The sequence below is a fragment of the Apus apus genome, chromosome 3 (genome assembly GCF_020740795.1).
Source record: "Apus apus isolate bApuApu2 chromosome 3, bApuApu2.pri.cur, whole genome shotgun sequence".
NCBI lineage: Eukaryota > Metazoa > Chordata > Aves > Apodiformes > Apodidae > Apus > Apus apus.
The window spans coordinates 62,252,621-62,271,522 of NC_067284.1; the positions used below are offsets into that span (position 1 = coordinate 62,252,621).

An 18,902-nucleotide genomic window follows, 5' to 3' on the forward strand; every position below is an offset into this window, starting at 1 on the left:
GGCTCCAAAGTTCTCTGTTGCTCCAAACCAACAGTGCAAGGAGTCCTTTATGATGTGTATCAAGTGCTCAGTTACAATTGCAGCACAAGCAAGTATATCCCAAACTGTCTTTAACCTCACAAGTGACAGTGGTAAAATACTTGTTGGGACAGGACTTTCTGAAGAGTTAGCAGATGACCTTTGGGGACTGTAGGAGCATCCTGGTGTGACTGTCCTGCCATGAAATCTCATGTGAATATGGGCGCTGCTTCTGCTGCCTGCTTGTCCAACCACAAAGTGGACCTATTTCTCCTGAAAGCAAGCACTGGTGCTGTTGTGACCCAGCTCTCCCTGGGCCAGGCTGAGAAGAGCAGCATGGTGACAACCACTGAAATAATTACTTTTGGAGCATGTGCACAAAGCAGAGCTGGATGAATAGGTAGTCCCATTTCTGTCAAAACTACTTGAAAGGAGCGAGCTGTCAAGACATTAAGTCCCATGACATCCTCTGCTTTTTTCAGAGGAGGAATGTTGAGGAATGACTTCTGATCTAAGTGTTAAACTACCAAAAGCATCAATTTATAAATATTTAATCAGTTTATTTTGTGTGGCTGGAGGCTGTGTTATACAATGGCTTGCAAATGTTAAGATAGTCCATGCAGTTTATATGAGCTGGGTGAACTGAAGGAAGCCTGCCTAGGTTGGCTAGATTTACAATGACTGGCAGTCAGTGTAAATTGCTTGTGACTTGCCCGAGTTCACGCAGGAAAGAATTAGCTGAGGGAAAAAAAACAGCACAGGCCACCTAACCTGGTACTGTAGCCATAAACCAATCTTTAAATTCGTAAAGGTACAGCCTTTAATGAAATGCTTCCTCCCTTCTGTTTCTAGTCACAGGAAAGGGAAAAAAAAACACAAAACATTAAAAAAAATCAAAACCAACCAACCAAACAAAAAAAACAACAACAAACCCCACAACAACCAATAAAACAACAACAACCAAAACAAATGCACAACTAAATATAGATTAAAAGACCTCTGGCCACATCAAGTTTTCTCAATACCGTAAAGTTCTACTAGTTTACTTAAGTGAGTCATGCATTGTTTTTAACTACTGAGGTCTTTGCTTCAGCTTTCTCTCTGGAAGACTGTTCCAGACCTCACTCTGTGAGTTCTGGGGATGTAATTTTCTGCTGAAGTGTTTTTGTGGCTAATTTATATCCCACTTAGTATTTTGCTTCAATTGCTTTTATATGTGTGGTGAGGCCCGTAACTTAGTCCATTATACTCTCACTCCTTCTTTTATGCCCATAGAAAATTAAGTTTCCACTGTTGTAGACTGTGCATTTGACAAAGAGCTTGTATGTCCTTTTACTTTCAAATAAATGCAAGGCTGCTCCTCCAGAAATTATAATTTTGGGGATACGGTGGCACCTATGAGAAGAAATGCAGATGTAGATCCCAGCCAAGGTGACTTGCTGGTTTTCATTCTTCCCAGTGTGAAGGTAGTGTATGGGCACAGAAAGTGAGATACACAAGTACAGTCTGAAGGCAAGAAGTCAGTGTGGCATCCCAGGAACTGAAAGAGGAAACTACTGCTTCATCTGCCCCCTTGTTACGCATTCTAATTTAATAACATGATTAATGCAGCAGGACTCAGACTTCACAAGAACATGCTTCAGTGACTGAAGAGCACATTCTTCTGCCAGCTGTCTGTGCTTTCTTCCTACTACCAGTGTCTGCCTAAAGGAGGTGAGAAAATGACACCCTAGCTGTCTCCTATCCCTGGGGCTGTCCCTGCACTGTGCTGACAAGACTCTGAATGCATTAATTAGTAGGTGGTGTAATCCATGTCGTAATATCGTCTGCAGTAATTAAGGAGAAATGGGAGTGCAGAAGTGCAGCATTCCAGTGCACCACCTCCAGGAGCAGTTGCCTAACATGACCCTCTGGGGAAGTGACTGGCATGAGTGATGCCAGTTTAAAGATCTCCCTCCCTCTGTGCAAGGCAGGTGAGTCAGCAGAACCTAATAGCAGGTTCTTAGCGATGAGTGTGGATGTTCTCGGTCACCGTGCCTGTCTGTCAGAATAGTGGTGTCATTTCCATGTCACCCAACTGCAAACTGCAAATTTGCCAGAAAGGTGAAAAGACACACTGAAAACGTGTGTTTGTTGCATACTGTCAGATGGCAGTGGCTGTGGCTTTGTCAAACGGGCTGGCATTTGTGTGACTTGGAAACAGCATGCATGGGAGAAATAAAAGAACAGAATACAGATACACTGCAGCATTCATAAAAGGCCAAGATGTAGGTCTCTTATAACAGGAATCCTTACAATACAGTGTTGATTACCCTTTCAGCACAGTGAATGGCAATAGCTTCTGCTAAATGTTTTCCAAATGCAGTTGCTGGAAGGAAATTAAGAAATACCCCAGGGTCATGCTGTTGGGCACTGAATTCTACCTTCTGACCTAGTAGTAATTTTTAAGATGATCTGCAGGAGGATTTGGGAGCAGGGTGAAATCACTCTTGGCTTTTTCATGTTTTCTAGTTTTATCACAGTGTAGAAAGAAACCCTGAAAGGCATTGGGATTTTTGTTTTCCTTTTTGTTCTCCCCTTTCCCTTCTAAAAATTGAGGCTCCTGAGGACTGTTCGCAAAATGTGATTGTGTTGTTGAAAACTTTCCTTTCTTTCCCCTGAATATCCCTTGCCTGGGTGAATGCTCTAGCATCAGGGTGGTACTGGGCAACCTCTCCTTTCAGTACAGCCAGACCTGATGGCAAGGTTTACAAGGCACAGCAATAAAAATCTCGATGGTGATCAGTGTCTTCTGTCAGCTGTGGAAGTCTTAGTGTTACTACTCTTAGCTGGGCATTAGCATACAACCCTTGGAACAAGGGGAGCCTAGCTGAAATACAACAAAAGCGTTAGTGTCATTAATGCATTATTGTTTACCCAAGCCTGGAAGGGTCTGGTATATGTCAGGCCTTTTGAGTGGCAGAGGTGTTTTATTAAAGGAGAACACTGTACAGGGTTTAATATGTGGTTTTTTTGTCTTTGAAATAGCACAGATTACTATTTTGCTGCTTTTTGTTATTAGTTTATTTAGTGTTATATCTATACTGCTTTGCATCTATCTACTGTAGTTGCTTTGTTTTATGTGGTGCCGTAGGGAAACTCGCTGAAGTGTCTTAGGCCCTCCGGGGGCTAAGTGGAAGGAAGGCTGTTCTAACAGCCTTTCAAAATTACCTGAAAAAAGGGGTGGAAATGGATACTAGACATTGCCTTTTTACTTTTTTTCTTTTTTAACTGTGGTACGGTGAACATAGAAGCCCTGGGGGAATTTCTGAAGTATTTTATACAATTTATTTATTCTCTTAAAAACTTTTTTTCCTCTTAAGCACAAGGGCAGCACCGATTTTTTTAAATGTTTAATAACATGACCTATATCCTGCCCCTTTCAGCCTGCTGGAGAATCCTTGGCTTCACCTAGATGCTTTTGAAGAGATGCAAATGGGCGTAGCATCCATTTTGCATAACATCGTGGTGCTGTTGACAATGCGTTGAAGATAGGACACTGACTTAGCCTTGACTGTACTGTTAACTTATTTTGAACTTCAATTTATATTTTCATATAGATATATATATATTTAAAAAAGGGAAAGGAATTTTGGTTGGTATAAGTAGCAGTAGGTCCTGTTGCCAAAGCCCAGCACACATAAGGAGTCTGGTCCATAAGCACTTAAGGCATTTCTGGTTTATGAGAGTATCTCTGTGCTTGTATTTCTATATGCTTTAAAGCTTGAAGCTGTAAAATTCTCTGTGGTGCAGAGATCTAAGGGGACTACACAAGCAAACTACCTCTGCTGTTTGCAGAAAGCTTTCAGCCGGGACGGCCGGGGCCTGCACCAGAGGGCAGGGAAAGGCCGGGAGCTTGTTCGGCAGCAACCCCCCAGGGCCAGGGGCTTGTTGGCGGCCTCCCCAGCAGTGCCTGGGAAGAAGTCAGACCTTGACCTTCAGGCTTTGGACTCAGCGAGCACTTGGGTCGACCCTGCGGGAGGAGGGCCACGGTCTGTGCCTGCGGGGCCAGGGCCGATCGCACGGAGGGTTTTACTCTTGCGCCTTTGTCCTCCTCAGGTCTCACTCCTGCAGTCATTTTGCTTCGGTGGTGGGACAGCCAACAGTGAAAAGCAGAAACAAGGAAATTAAGTAGGTATTAGCGGGAAAATGACCATTTCATGAAGGCAGGTGGGTATAATATAGGGCAGGTTTAAAGCACCTAAGCCAGCACGGCTCCTCTGGGGTGACCCTTCGGAGCAAGCGGCAGTCGCCGCCATCCCGCGGGGCCGCGGAGGGGCTGGGCACGCTCTGCCGCGGGCGCTGTCCCCCCCTGCCCGCCCCACCGGACCGAGGCGGGTCGGGACAAACCAAACCCAGCCCGCCCCGCCCCGCCCTCCCGGGGAACCTCCCCCCCCCCCCCTCGCTACCGGCCGCGCACGCGCGCCCCGCGCCCGCCAACGCCGTCCCCGCGCGGCAGCGCCGCCCCGCGCGAAGGCCCCGTCTCCTCCCCCAGAATGCACCGCGCCAGGCAGCCTTTGAAAAAGCGGCGCGGCTCGTTCAAGATGGCGGAGCTGGATCAGCTGCCTGACGAGAGTGAGTAGGGACCCGCGCGCCCGCCCTCCTTCCGCCGCTCCTTCCGCCGCTCCCTGCCCCCCGCTGCCCGGCGGGCCACCCGCGCTGCGCCCCGCCGCCGGCCTGCTTCCCTCCCTCCTCCTTGTCGTGGGCGCTGTGCGGGGCCGGAACCGGAGCCTCCTCCCTGGCAACCGGCCCGGCCCCCCCCCTGCCGCCGCTGCCCCTCCCGGGCAAGGCCCCGGCCCAGCCGCCGGTGCGGGGGGGGGCGGCGGGCGATGAGCTTCCTCCCGGGGCTGCGACCCCCGTTGCCCCGGGGGATGTTGGGGCCGAGCCCCCCGCTCCGGTGAGGCGGCGGGGCTGGCCGGCGTCACCTGCCGGGCGGGCGCGGGGCGGAGACACGGCAACAGGGACCTGGGCGGGGAGGGGAGGAAGCGGGGGAGTTGGCGGGACACACCTGACAGCCTGCCCTAGTTGTGGGAGTGAGGGCAGTGCGCGGGAAGTAGCGTCCTGCCCCGGGGAAGGGGTGAGTCACCTGGCGTTCCTGTCCCGGCTGTCGTCTTAGGGGGGAAAGGAGAACCTAGGTATTCCCAGCGTGTGCCGTTTACAGTGTGAGCACCTCTGAAGGACGAGGGGGGGACCAGGGTATGCACATTGCATCTAGGGGGCACTGATAAACGCGGAGGGAAGAGAGTTCAAAGACCCTGCGCTGACTGTCAGCTGGACGCTAGCTGTATAGGAAATGAAGTGTAGGAAACCAAGTATGAAAATACATGTTTGCTGACATACAGACCTGTTAGGGTTTGTGTGAATGTTGTTTTCAATGCACACGAGGCTTAGGTTAAAACTCAGGTATAGATGAGAAAGATACACATGTTGCTGCATATATGGAATTATAGGCAAGATACTTGTGTGTTATAGAAGAGAACATTGTAAATGTCTACACAATGTAAAATATCTACACGCTACCTTGATATGTCTTCTTTCAAAGAATGCAATAGAATTTAGGAAGAACAAGTTTTACAAGTGAATAACTGAAGGTACTGCTATACCAGAAAGAGAAAACGTGAAGGATGATAGGGCATAAAAGGAGAAACTGGTCATGCTCTTATGCGCTTTCTCTGTGCTCTTCAGCAGTATTGGAAGTTACTAGTGGGACAGTTTCGGTGTACTGCAGATACTAGATTAATCGTGACCGTACGCCACAATACATCTAAGCTGCTTGCTGAAAGAAAAAAAGCAAGGATTTTTTGATAATCAGCAGTGGCAGAACAGAGCTCTAAGCTGAACTGGAGCTTGTATTTTCAAAAAAGTAATGGTTTTATCCCTTTCTGTACTGCTGTCTTTCCTGTTATCCTTTTACTTCTAGTATGCACTAAGCAGCAGTAGTGATCCTCAGTCTGAGAAACCACAGGACAGAGAAGAGTGTGAAATCAACAGCTGATATCTATTGCATGCTGTTGTAATGATTGTGTTTTAAGTTCTGGCATTTGCCACTGAAGACAGTGTCTAAGTAAAGGAGATCTAGAAAATGATAGGGGAAAGGGTGGACTTTGTGTGAGGCGGTTTGGAAGGCTAAGAAGGCTTTCATCAGAGACAGTGCACAAGGTGCAAATAATGAACAAGGTGTGAAAAGCATTGAGCCAGTCTGAAGGAATTGCTTAGAGTGTATATACACAACTGCATACAGACCCAAGTCATGGATATGGATAGTTGCAGATGCTGCTTGTATATTGGTTCTACAAGTTCACTATGGTTATTTAGAGTTATTTCGGTAAAGAAAAGGTAATATGTGAATATGCATCTCTAAATTCACAAGAGTTTTTTGGAGAGCAGTATCTCTTGTTGGAAGTGACTTAGGGAGTAGGGTAAGACCTGGTAGAGAAATGCCCTGCACTGTCTGTAAATTCTATGAGCTTTGCTCTTCTAAAGAGAAAAATAATTAGATAATTTTTCCATGGAAATTTTGTTGTATTGATCTGTGTGTGGAATCCATTGGCGTTCACTTGATTAGAACGCAGAAGGCATTTACTGGAGAAGGGTTTTTTTTCTTGGTGACTTGACCCTGTAGCCTTGTAGACTAAATCAACAATAGTCATGACATAGTTGAATTTTGACCATATTTTTGTCTAGTGGTTTCAAGCCCTCATAGAAATTTGATCTGAGTATTCACTAAATTGTTCCACAATTTAGGAAAGTATATAGATAAATAGCCATTTCTTTCTCAAAGTTATTCTTAGTGTTGCTTTAAAAAAATAATTGCTTTTGAAACACCCAGGAAGCTTTAAATGTCTTAGAGTCTGTCACATACTACGTATTGTTGTTCTGTATACAGCTGCAGCAGAACTGGGCTTATATAAAGCATTGTAAAACTTTAGATGAAACCATAAATACATGCTGGGTTAAAGCAGGGCATTTATTGATTTCAATAAATGTGCATACAAGAGGGTAGACATACTTTGGTGACACTGTTTTGCACATCACTATGCAAGTGCATGAACAAACCAACTATTCTGTATCAGATTCTCAGAAGTGACTCAAAGTTGATATCTGGTTTCTGACTGAGGTATGTGGATCTTCATTACAGGTCCAACAACTGTTAAGCAAAAAAATGGTCAATATCCCTATGTGGCCGGTGTCATTGTTTTAATCAAACAGATTTATGAAGGACCATTGTAAATTAAGGGTAGAACTGATGCTCTCGATTTGCTACAGCTCAGTTGTGTATGCTGTACCATATTAGAATCTGATTAATGTAAGTCATGGACCAGCTGAGACAACTGTAATTAATAATTAGCAGCATTTTAATGCTTAGTGGATCTACTTTCCCTCTTCACTGGAATGGGCAGTGTTTAAGTTGCTGTTCCTGATTTGCCTTCTTCCAAAGAAGGCACCACGTGTTTCAAGAAGATTAACATAATGTGTGAAAAATAAATTTTTCTTCTCGTCACCACCTTTATATTGCCTATAGGGGCATCAGAAACATCTAACAGGTCCATCACTTCTCCTGTAACAGATATTAGAGACAAGTGTGTGACTCAGTTTCACTTAGGATTGTGCTGTATTACAGACCCTTGCTAGTAGTGTCATTTTCATGGTATCTGCTTGGCAGGTAATGTAAACACACAGTGCATGTATTTGTGTAGGTAGTAGGCTTCTGCTGTGCTGACCTTGCCCCTAAGGTTTGTATTTAATTAAGTTTGGTGCAAATGGGGGATATTTTGGTTTTTTCACCAAATATTGAGGGAGCTTCAGTTTTTCTCTAGTGTTGGTGAACCGCTAGAAATGCAAAAGTTTCAAAGAGGGTTTGCCTTGTGCTTCCATTCCTATTCTTTGCAATTTTGGTGAACTTGGATGTTTCTAAATTACACTGTTACTATCACCACAGATTGTACTTTTACAGCCCGTACTTATATTTTAAGCTTAGCCCTGACTGATATAGCACTGACTGCATGTTGGCTTTCAGTCTGCAACTTAATTTATAAGGGATATAACACTAAACATTTCAAAATTGTTTTTGGAGTCTCCCATAATGGTGTAAAAATAAGTTCCTAAAAAAGTTGGAATAGTTAACGACTACCGGACTTTCAGATTTACGTATACTCCCTCTGAATTTTCTTCTGCGTATTTTATAGTAAAGTAATAGGCTAGAACTGAGTTTTCTTATAAGAATAATTATAAGTAAGCACAGCATGGGTGGTGACAGTAAGAACTAGGCAGTTTCACTTTCAAATTTGAAATCTGATTAAGTAAAATTTGTCCCAGAGTATTCTGAGTATTGCCCTCTGGCAAGTTCTGTAGTGCAGTTGGGCAGTTCCTCCTTAGTCCAGGAGGAGGATAAATGCTATGCACATTGTTGTCTCCCATAGTATGTACTTACTTTTTCTGCTGAAGCTGCTAATGTTTCATTCTTTAAAGCTGACATTCTGTCCTTTTGAAATGGATAGGATAGTTAACACTGACAACCTAAAAAATGAAGAAGATGGCAATGCATAAGTTTACTTGTGTATCTCATAGTTGAGGCCTTTCCTTGCTAGTGCAAGAAGTGGCAGGTGAGTCAGAGAAAGAAGCCAGAGTGTACTGGTGATGTCAGTTGTTAATCTTTTACAGTACAAAAGCTGAAAACAGTAATCGTATTTTGGTAGATACCATAGACATTGGTAGACGTAAGACGGGGTTATGTTTTAGGACAGGCAGATGGGAAGGGGGACAAGGATCTTTATGACCTTCTACCCTGTGAATGGAGGCTGCAGCATAATGGCAGCACTTCATACAGAAATCGTCATCTTTACCCCCAGCACAATCTTATGCTGTGGTTCACAGACACCGTTTCCCTGCGTAGCCAGTCTGCTTGGATGGCTGGAGGAAGGATGTGGCATACCTTTTGCCACTTAGGTTTTCCAGTCCAAAGGGGCTGTGGGCCTAGCACCATCTGCTCTGGACATTTGAGGCAAAAAGTCAGCAGAACCGTCTGAGATTACAGCATTTGGGATAAGGCTCAAGATTAGTTTCATGGCTCCTACATAGTACCCACAACTAATAATTTTGGGATTGTTTCTGCTGCCTACCTTTAAAATTGTACATTACCGTGGTATCTACATACTGTCCGTTGTGAGAACGCAGTGTTCCAAAAAGAGGATTTTGGTACTGTGGTCTGCACAAGTCCTTTAAAAGGGTTCGCATGGCTGAAAAACTGACTTCCATTCAGTAGTTAATTTAGGATTTGAAAATACACAAATTTATTAGTGGGTTTGTAACATAAGGGAAATACTGATTCATCTTGAAGTTATTGTTTGTTTGTTTACCTCTTCGACAAGCCCAAAAATTTTAGGGCACCTTAAAAGCCACCAAAGCCACTTTTTCCTCTAGTGTGTGCTTTCTAAACTTTCACAAGTAAGCTATCCTTTTAGTGACCTATTGTTTGAGATGCTTCCTCTACTGAAACAACTTGTGCCATGCTTGTGTAGATGAATGATCTCTCAGAGGGTTAATGACTCAGTCTATGATAAAAGCTCATGTTTTTCCTTTATTCTCCTTTAGTTTTCTCTCTCATGGCATTTTTAGTGCCACTGATGTAGTTTAATTGGGTTTTGAGGTAGTCATGCAACCAATGTTAAAATAACTCCTCAGCTGTGTACAAAATAGTGTAATGGTCTGGAGAGGAAAGGTTTTACATTATGTAATTGTTTATCTGGATCCTAGAATTTTCTATATTGATATAGAACATATAGCTGTAGAACATCCCTTTGGTTACTTGTAAACTTTATATTCAAAATTGTAATCAGCAGTTAAAAATTCATTACAAAGAAAATATGAAAACACATCGGGGCATCCACAACTGCCTGTACTGAATTGCAGTCATATTCCACCTCTTTGGTATTTTCAAATGGGATGAGGGAATCAATTCTTGTTTTGTAAACCAAACTTTAATTTTTGAAAAGGAAGAAACCTTTTGTGCTTTTTTCCCATTCCTCAAAGCCTGTCTCTACATCAGAAATATTCTTTTGAGGAAAAACTATCAGAGTTTCTTCTGAAGTCTGTTCATATTGCTTGCAGAACGTTTAGAGGGGTTTTCTAGGTTCTTTTGGTGGCAATCCACTGTATGTGTTTCCCTGTGCTGGAGGAAGGAGGCTGGAGCTAGAAGAGTGATTCCCAGCGACAGTGAAGACTTGCGGAGCTGTTCATCAGCCTGACCTCCAGCCTGAGCTCACACTGGCAGCCGCTGGAGCTGAACAGGTTTCTAGCTAGCCAGCATGCAAACATCAGAGCCTGTATCGTGCTAGACTTGGCAGACTTGGGGTTATTTTTATGTTCATTTATTTTTTCATATTCAGTTTTACATGGGCTCCTGTAAATCACTTCTTGCAAGTGTTGTAAAACACATAAATACACTTGTTCCTGACTGCTAGTTATTAATGAGCTTCCTGTTATCATATTAAATGCACACAGTTGTTTTTGGTGCATGTACTTTACAAATATTTTTTTCTAGGTCCAGAAAAAGCCATTATTATAATCTTATACTCTTCATTAAGCATTCTAGGATACTTGTGTTGGAATTTCTGTGTATTGATTCCATGCTTTTTAGCTATAGTTTTTTCTTTAAAAATATATGTAAACTTGGTTTAAAGACTGAATGACAGGGAGCCTGACATGCCCTTTCTTAATATATAAAATTTGTTACACCTAGCATTCATTGCTAACCTGAAGTTAACCAATGTCATTTCCTAACAAACAGATCTAGTTATGCCTTTCCTTGTAAAAGAAGGCTGTCTGAATTATCTTCTTTTGTAGATACTTGTGATCAGTGCAGATCTTGACCTTCTTTGGGAAGAACAAGATTGGAATGTCTTGACTTTCTCACAATAAAGCATGTATTTACATCTTCAAATCTTTCTTCTACCTCTGTTCTGAATCCTTTCCTGATTCTTCAGACTTAGTCAAGCTTGAACACTGTGTTTAAGTAATTAATTTACTAAAAACATACACAAAGCAATACGTAGTAGGATACAAAGATGAGGATAAGCCAATTGTAGAGTTTGCACTGGAATAGTATACCAGTGTAGGCTACTGAAAGCAGGCCTTCTAATTCCTGAGACACTGCTGTGGTGAGCTGGCTGTACTTCTTCCCTAGCTTGAGGTTTTTTACTCTCAGTATTAAGAAAGTCACCTCCATGATCCTCTGAACATGCAGGAGCTGGAAGTAGATTCTGGTTGTAATACCTCAAATGATGCATAAGCCTTATTTGTTCCTTTCCACCTGTTTGTCTTTTAAGTGTTTGATATTTGGAGAAATTGTCATAGTAGGTGTTTATATTTAAGCATGTGTGTTTGTTCTACGTGAGTCTCTACTTGTTAAAAAGACTGCCTGTTACTATATATTTGTTATGCAGACCCAGGAGTATACAAAATTACTGGCATTTAATGTGAGGCTGGGATACTATAAAACTAATAATGATTTAAACTAAAAATTTTGATAGGATAGATAAAATTTACTGAAACTAAATCACAATTTCTGTAGTATCTTAAATGCTTTTATGTGTATTAAATGTTAGTTGCTTTTTATTGTAACACATTATTGCTTGGAAGATCATCCTAGTTTCTGGTTTTGTGGCCCTAGTGGTATGTACAGTACTGTGCAGACCACAGTACTGTCAGACTAAATGGAAAAAGCAGGGAGAGTTTCATGGTGTTGCAGGTAGCTCCTAAAATCAATACAGAAGAACTTGACAAGAAAACTCATCTATCATATTATTGCATTTAAGGTAAAATTAAGCTTATGGACATCTCCGTTATCATTTGGTATCCTATATGTATTTTAATCCTTTAAATTACGGAAGTGTTGGTGTTAATAATCTTCTGCAACTTGCATCTGTTGAAGATAACTATCCCATGTGTAAAACTCCCAGGCATTTAATGCTGTTTTGGAGTGGTGGTCTTATAAAGCTGAAGAAGGTAGTGCAGTAGCATTCTGCCTCACTTCACTACCTGTTGTTTCTAATGCTCTGCTGACCCATAATCAGTCTCCCAGATGAAGCCTCTGAGTTTGTTGGCTAGCAAAGGATCTCAGGCATTTCAGCTATGAGATTGACATCACCCCCCATATGCAAGTTTGTTGCCTCTTGGTGAGTTGTTTTGCTTACTTCGTTGATGTTCTCGCCCATGACTGAGTTGATAGAACTCAATTCATATGCGGAAGGTGGTCAAAAAACAAAACAAGTTTGTTCAGTTTTACAGATTAAGTGCCTGAGATCTTTCAGAATAGTGATCCATTCTGAAAAGCCGGCATCTCCTCCATTTGACAATCCCTATCACCCTGCTTCTGCCTCTCCTTCCCCAATGACATGTACTTGCTCCATGTTCTTAAACTGCATGTACTTATTAATCCCTGCACACATTTACCACCATTCCTTGTGTTAATTTGGGTGGGACACTAGTTCTTCAGTGTTCTTACTGTTGTTTTCAGGACTGCATTCTTGGTTAATAACAGGATATCCCTGTATTTATGCAAGCGCAGTGTATCTGAATATTAGTATGAAATTCAACAAAAAAGAATTATTTAATCCTGTGATACTTTTAACGCAGAGCTTGCTTACAAGGGCTGAATTCACTGTGAATTGGGTCACAGAAGCACGTTCCTGTACCAATAACTGTTAGGTCTCCAACCCTACAAAGGCGGTATGTCAGAAAATAAATGTGCAGGAAGGGCAACAGTATAGCCCAGGTTTGTCACCATGTTTTTGACATGTAGTCTCCTATGTGTTAGCTGTTGTAAATTTGAACAGCTTGAGAGATACTTTGGTGGAGGCCCTCTAAACCACCAAAGACTAAAAACTAGTTCTGGTTTATATCTTAAACATTTTTTTTAAGTTTTTTAAAGATTATAAAATGTTTTAATTTAACTTTTTTTTAACACATGGCCTAATGAGATGGTAGCAAACAAAATAATGTGCTGAAGAAAATAAGGAATATAAGGGGGGTTTTTTTGCCATTGCAGTACCTGTATTCTCTTCAACATTCCACCCCGAACCAAAGTGCTCAGTTCTCCTGGAAAGGGAGAGTCCTTCATTTTTTGGCTCTGGGCCATTTCTTGGAATGTGTCCTCTTAGAGGTGAGGATAACTGGCACTGTGAAGTTAGTAGAGTTAGGACCTAGATACAGGGCAGCCACAAGAAAAGGAATTTCCAGACCTCTGGAGTTGGAAATGTTCTTGGAACAGCAGTTCCAAAGATAATCTAAAAGAGGGAACAGGGAGAGTTAGAGGGAGAAGAGGATGCAATGCAAGGAGTGGTTACAACACTGGAACATGACTGGAAAATTGTTTTGAGAGAAAAGCATGAATCTGTGGAAGCATTGTCATGCAGAAGTATCTTTCCTCTCTGCTAGTGCAGTTGTTTCAAATAGCTCATTCCTTGGGAGATATTTGAAAATACCAGAGTGTGAAGGCAGTAGTCTGGTCCAGATTTGTCTTTCCTGGTCCAAAAGCACTGCAGAGGCACTACAGATGAAGTGGAATGGGAACAGTGAAACGTTGATGGATGCATTACAGAGTTTGAACGACTCAAACTAAGGATCCCATCCACATTTATAATATCTCAATCTCCTGCCTTTCTGAATAAGCAGGTTCCAGCAGGGGGCAATAAATTACCCATCTCTCTGCTTGTGAACCAAGCTTAGAGAGCATAAACTACTGCTTTCATGGAAATATTTGGCATTAAAGAATTTTGAATTGGTAGAAATAAAACCCTGTTCATTGTTTCCTTGTCAGTTTTATCTTTGCAACTATGTAAACAAGCAGGTGTATGGAAGTACTTTGTTTATACTTAAAGCCTTTTCAGAATTTGCTGTGTTAAAGAAAAGTGCTTGGTATCTGAAGTTGTTTTGTAGATGTGAAACTAAAGGAAAAAAAACAAAACAGGACATGAATATAGGCTTTCAAGATTTACTGCGTAATAAACATACAATGCTATACTTAGTGCCATGGAGGGTGCACAGGGTTCATTCTTTCAGCTGTAAAAGACTTTCTGCCTAAGAATTAGTTAAGAATGAGTAGATTGTGCATAGGTTGTATGGTGTGAAATAACTTAGGATTTATGTGGACCTTTTGATATATTGCAGGTTCTTCAGCAAAAGCCCTTGTGAGCTTGAAAGGTAAGAAATTAATGTGTTGTTTACTTATACCCAATCTGAATTTCAGGGGTACTTAGTTTCTGGGTTCAGAAAGTTCGAGAAAATCACGCTGAAGATGATCTTTTCTTGAAATGTGTGTTATTTCCATAGACTAATAATCCATAGTGGTTGAAACTACATATATTGTGGGGTTTTTAGACACTGCTCTTCTGAGTGAAATTCCTGGAACATCTTTTCTTCCTAAGTACTGCCTAGGCATCAGGCTTTATGAGAAGACTGAGGTAATCTTTTCTCTCTTGAGGATGCGATAGGAGAAGGATTGTTAGCAAGACCTGTACATTTGACAAAATTTACATTAGGAAGTAATTTCACAATCCCATTGTGTTTTGTCTCAGCAAGTTGTGGGCTAAATGAAAAACCTGTTTCTTACATATTTTTCAGAATACTTGTAGTCTGCCAAACAATAGAAGTTTCTTTATGTATTACAAGGCTTTTATTATGCAAGGAAGAAGATGTGGTCTGTTTAATAAGTTGTAGCTAATATAGGTCTATTTTAATAAAATTTTATTGTTGCTGTGTACCCACCTAATAATTTTTTAGAACCAGAAGAAGGCTGGGTCTTTTAGAGCTTTATCTTCTCCAAGTTTCAGTTACAGCTACAGTACAGTTATCTAGCTGTGTGTCAACCTAGAAGTAGAAGTAACTGATTGGAGCACAGGAGGTTTCAAGAAAGCTAAATGTTGTCAGAAGTAAAAAACATTTTGTTCATGTTTCTCCTTGTATTGAATATCTCTTTCAATTTTTTTAATTGGAGTTCAGAACCATTTAAGAAAAATATTTAAATTAAAACCCCTCTGTAGTTGAACCCAAAGATGATGTTGCAAATAACAAAAATGTATTAGTAGTTGATGACATTATACTAGCTTTGGATAGTAGTTATGTTAAAGCATACATTTTTGTGTATGTATATTAATTACATGATTCCTTCACAACAGAGGGAAGTTTATCCAGTTCGTGGAATGAAAAGTATAATCCTCTGCAGAAAGCACCCATTTGGAAAAGCAAGAATGCTGGTTCTGCAGTGGAAATGGTAAGAAGGAATAAAAAGACAACTTCATGTTTGGTAAAATACCATAAATCTAAGGAGCAAAAAATTTGGCTGAGATTTATAGTTTCATAGTTTCCAAATATTAAACTTTGTCCTTTACAAGTGGTCTGCACTATTTGAATAAGAGGTTAAAATGTATTTCATAAATGAATAATCAAACAAATTACATTGCTGACCTTGTTCAAGATAGCTCATAATAATTTTCTCTTTTCCGTAAAGCAAGTGCCATGTAAAATGTGTGTGTTTGTACTTTATCTACCGTTTGTGAACTTAGGAATTGCCATTTCTGATCAACTATTTGTTTTATCTCACAAATTATCTCACTTCTAATTATGGCTGAGAACTGATGCATAAAGGAAGGAAAAATGTCATAATGTACTTCCATCATGGTGCCTTCTGCATGACAGATTTTAATAAAAATAAAGGAATGTCAGTGTTGTGTAGTATTCTGAGAGGTCTCACAGGAGACCTTATGTTAAAGAACAACCTTGGGACGGGTAAATAAAAGGTAATGATCCTGCAGCCTCCAAGGCCATGTGTCTAGCATTTGGGTTGACTGTTTCCCTTCCTCTCTTTGAAATATTCATAGTTGTTTACTTTCCCTTTGCATCACATTTGAGCATTTCTCGATTATTGTCAACATTGTCTACCCTACTGAATTATGTGATTTTTTTTGTTTTGGTTTTGCCACCAGCTATACTGCACCCAGTACCTTGTTTGTCTGTATCTGTAATACCTGTACTCTTTTGGGGCCACAGTAATTGTGACCAAAATTAAATCAATGACAACAACTCCCACCCAGGTAGGAAAAGGAGAGAGAGAATTAAGACAGAGACTTCCCAAATTGAAAACTAAACTAGACACCTTTAATTAAATCCTAATGATAAAAGAAAATATGTACAATTATACAAAAATGTGTTCAGGAATGTGCAAAACACTGTTGCCTCCCCTATCCCCAACAACTCCCACAACATCTCCTGAGCTGTGAGCAGTTTTGAAATATCCTGGAGCTGCTGGAGAGAGCAGCAGAGCAGACAGGAGCTGAGGGGACAGTTATGAGGGTCAGGAATGCACAGGCCTGGGGATCAACAGTGATGGATGAATGGAGTCCTCCCTGGATGCTGGCCATGGATGGAACAGAGGGGAAGAAGAAAAAGGAAGGGGCTTGATTTCCATGATCCCTCAATTCAATGGGATGGAGTATCTCTGGCAGGTTTTGCTGCCTGTTTAGTCTGCTCTTCCCTATGGGAGGGTTGCAGATATGACTTTTCTGTTCCTCTAGTATCCAAAGCACCAGATTGAACAAACAGAGGAAAATGTCCTTGGTCTCTCACCACTAACTATAAACATCCAGGCATTATCAGTCCACTAGCTGAAAAACTTATGTACTGCTTAAAAGGAGTTCACTGAAGAAAAAAAAAAATCAGTAAAAGGAAAATTGGCTTCATCTTGGCTCCAACCAGGACACCAACCTGATTTTATTCACATCATTATTTTTTGTGAACTGTTTATGGGAAGGGAAGCGTTATGTTTGAAAACTTATTGCACTTCTTGCTCTGCACATAAGAATATCTGAGCGGCATCCAGTAGTGCATTAAGGAGTGTGACTAACATCTATCAAAAGTAGCTTGTTCTGTAATTGTCTACCTTTAGAGAGAAACTCAGAGAAGGTATTTATTTTGGTGGGATTCACTCAGGTATATATGCACACATGTTGCTATGTGTTTATGCTGTAGAACGTAAGGTCTACAAAATGCAGTTCCAGACAGTGACCAGGACTTTGTGACGGCCCTTGGTTCCTGCCAGAGTTCATGCCACAGTTTTCAGCTGTTCCACACAGGATTTCTCATCTTGTGACAGAAACAAACCTTACTGGTAACTTGGAAGATCACATGTGCTAAAGAACTGAAGTCACTAGCCGTAACATTTGTAAGAAAACTTTGTCAATCTTTAGTTATTCTGGCTGTAGGTATTAAAAATAAGGACTTTGAATGTATCTCGTTATGCTGTAGAAAGCTGGGAGAAAGATCAGATGAGAGTCTGATGTGTTAGCAGTGACTTATGTTGCTGAGATGTCATGTAGTCTTCTGTACTAGTTTGAGTTCCCTGAACACTGGAAGTTTTGCAGATACATTGTACTGTTTGTTGAATAATCTTTCCAAAAACACCTTGACCTATTTAGCTAGCATGGATGATACCTTTTTGCAAGACTTGTTATTTTATTCTTGTTTGAGGCTCTGGCAGTCCAGAGAGATTAAACACTTGTTCATTTAGAATAGTGCCTTGGAACAGAATCTGGCAGCTCTTGTTGAAGGTCATAAACAGTTCTCCTGATCTGGATCATAGCCTTAGAATAAGGTTGAACGCACCCTTAAGTTTTGTTTAGATTTGGGTCCCTGTGATGGGACATGCTTCTCATCTGGTGTAGTGTCAGAAAATCAAGAACTGTATAGATGAAAAATGTTCTGGAACCAGCAACTCCAATGTCAAGACTAAAATATTGCAAATATTCAGTAGGAACGTGGCGCTTCATCCTGTGGCAGAATGTTGTGATTACGAAGTCCTGGAGTTCTGTGATGTAAGAGGTTTTTATTGTTGGAACAGGATTGTGGATGTGTTTTCTTGCTCAAAAGTTAGAATAGTTCTGACCTTTCTTTTCTAGAGTGATGATTTGTCAAGGACGGCAGAGGTGTTGTAAGAGAACAGAAAGGTATTGTAATTGAAATTTAAGATTGTTCTTAAGGTTTAGTGAATTGGAAGATGTGAAGAGAAAAAAAACTTCCGTAACAGTTAATATGATAAACCAATTACTGTGTTAATATGATTTGGGCATCATCTGGTTACCTTACCAATATATGGTTCCTCTGTTCAGTCTGTATCTTTATCCTGCTTTGTAACATCTACAAGGAATGGACATTCTGTGTGCTGAATCTGCTTAGATGTTCAGCACATACAGGGCACTACTGTTACCTAAATACACTTGAATAGTTATAGAGTATATATATAATTTAGAGTAAGAAAGGCACATTTCCCTGGGAAAGCTCCAGCTATTCTCATGGCGTGTGACAGACCGATTTTTTTGCTACCACTAGTCATTTTTCAAGCAGCTGCTTTAATCAGTCATAGACTTATTAAATGTCTTTCTTAAGTGTGAATGCTTATTAGTGAAGTTTTATTTCACTTTGTTGATTTATTTTCTTTCTGACACCTATTAAGGGCTTATCTTTGTCCTCAGTATTCTTCACATTATGAGTGTTATAGATTTCATATCCATATCAGTTTGTAGCACTTTCACAGTCTCTACTGGAAGAGTTGAAATCTGCATTTGTTCTGCACTTACTCATCACCTGTGTAAATAGTCTGAAGTAGAAGGAATGTCCAATGTCTTGGAATTCTAGAAAAGGAGTCACATTTCAGTTGTGGATCGTTCCTGTATCTGGGCCACAAAATCTTCATGGAAAGAAAAGATGCTTGCTCTCGAGTTTTTGTCATAGGGTAAAATGCTGAGGAATAACTAAATAGAAGTTTTTTTTTTCACTATGCATATTTGCAATATGGT

At 41.0% G+C, this 18,902-nt stretch overlaps 1 protein-coding gene across 4 annotated transcripts in view; it reads left to right on the forward strand.

Moving 5' to 3' along the window:
• The first annotated feature begins 4,135 nt into the window (after positions 1–4,135).
• Positions 4,136–18,902, forward strand: part of LIN9 (lin-9 DREAM MuvB core complex component) — a 42,080-nt gene continuing 27,313 nt past the window's right edge. For 2 of the 4 annotated variants that reach the window (XM_051613673.1, XM_051613674.1), the window contains exons 1-3: positions 4,554–4,632; positions 14,224–14,256; positions 15,231–15,325. In XM_051613673.1, the coding sequence (XP_051469633.1) occupies positions 4,554–4,632; positions 14,224–14,256; positions 15,231–15,325 (207 nt within the window). Of the gene's footprint in view, positions 4,189–4,553; positions 4,633–14,223; positions 14,257–15,230; positions 15,326–18,016; positions 18,054–18,902 lie in introns of those variants that run through there. The other 2 variants (XM_051613676.1, XM_051613677.1) reach the window with 2 other exon arrangements.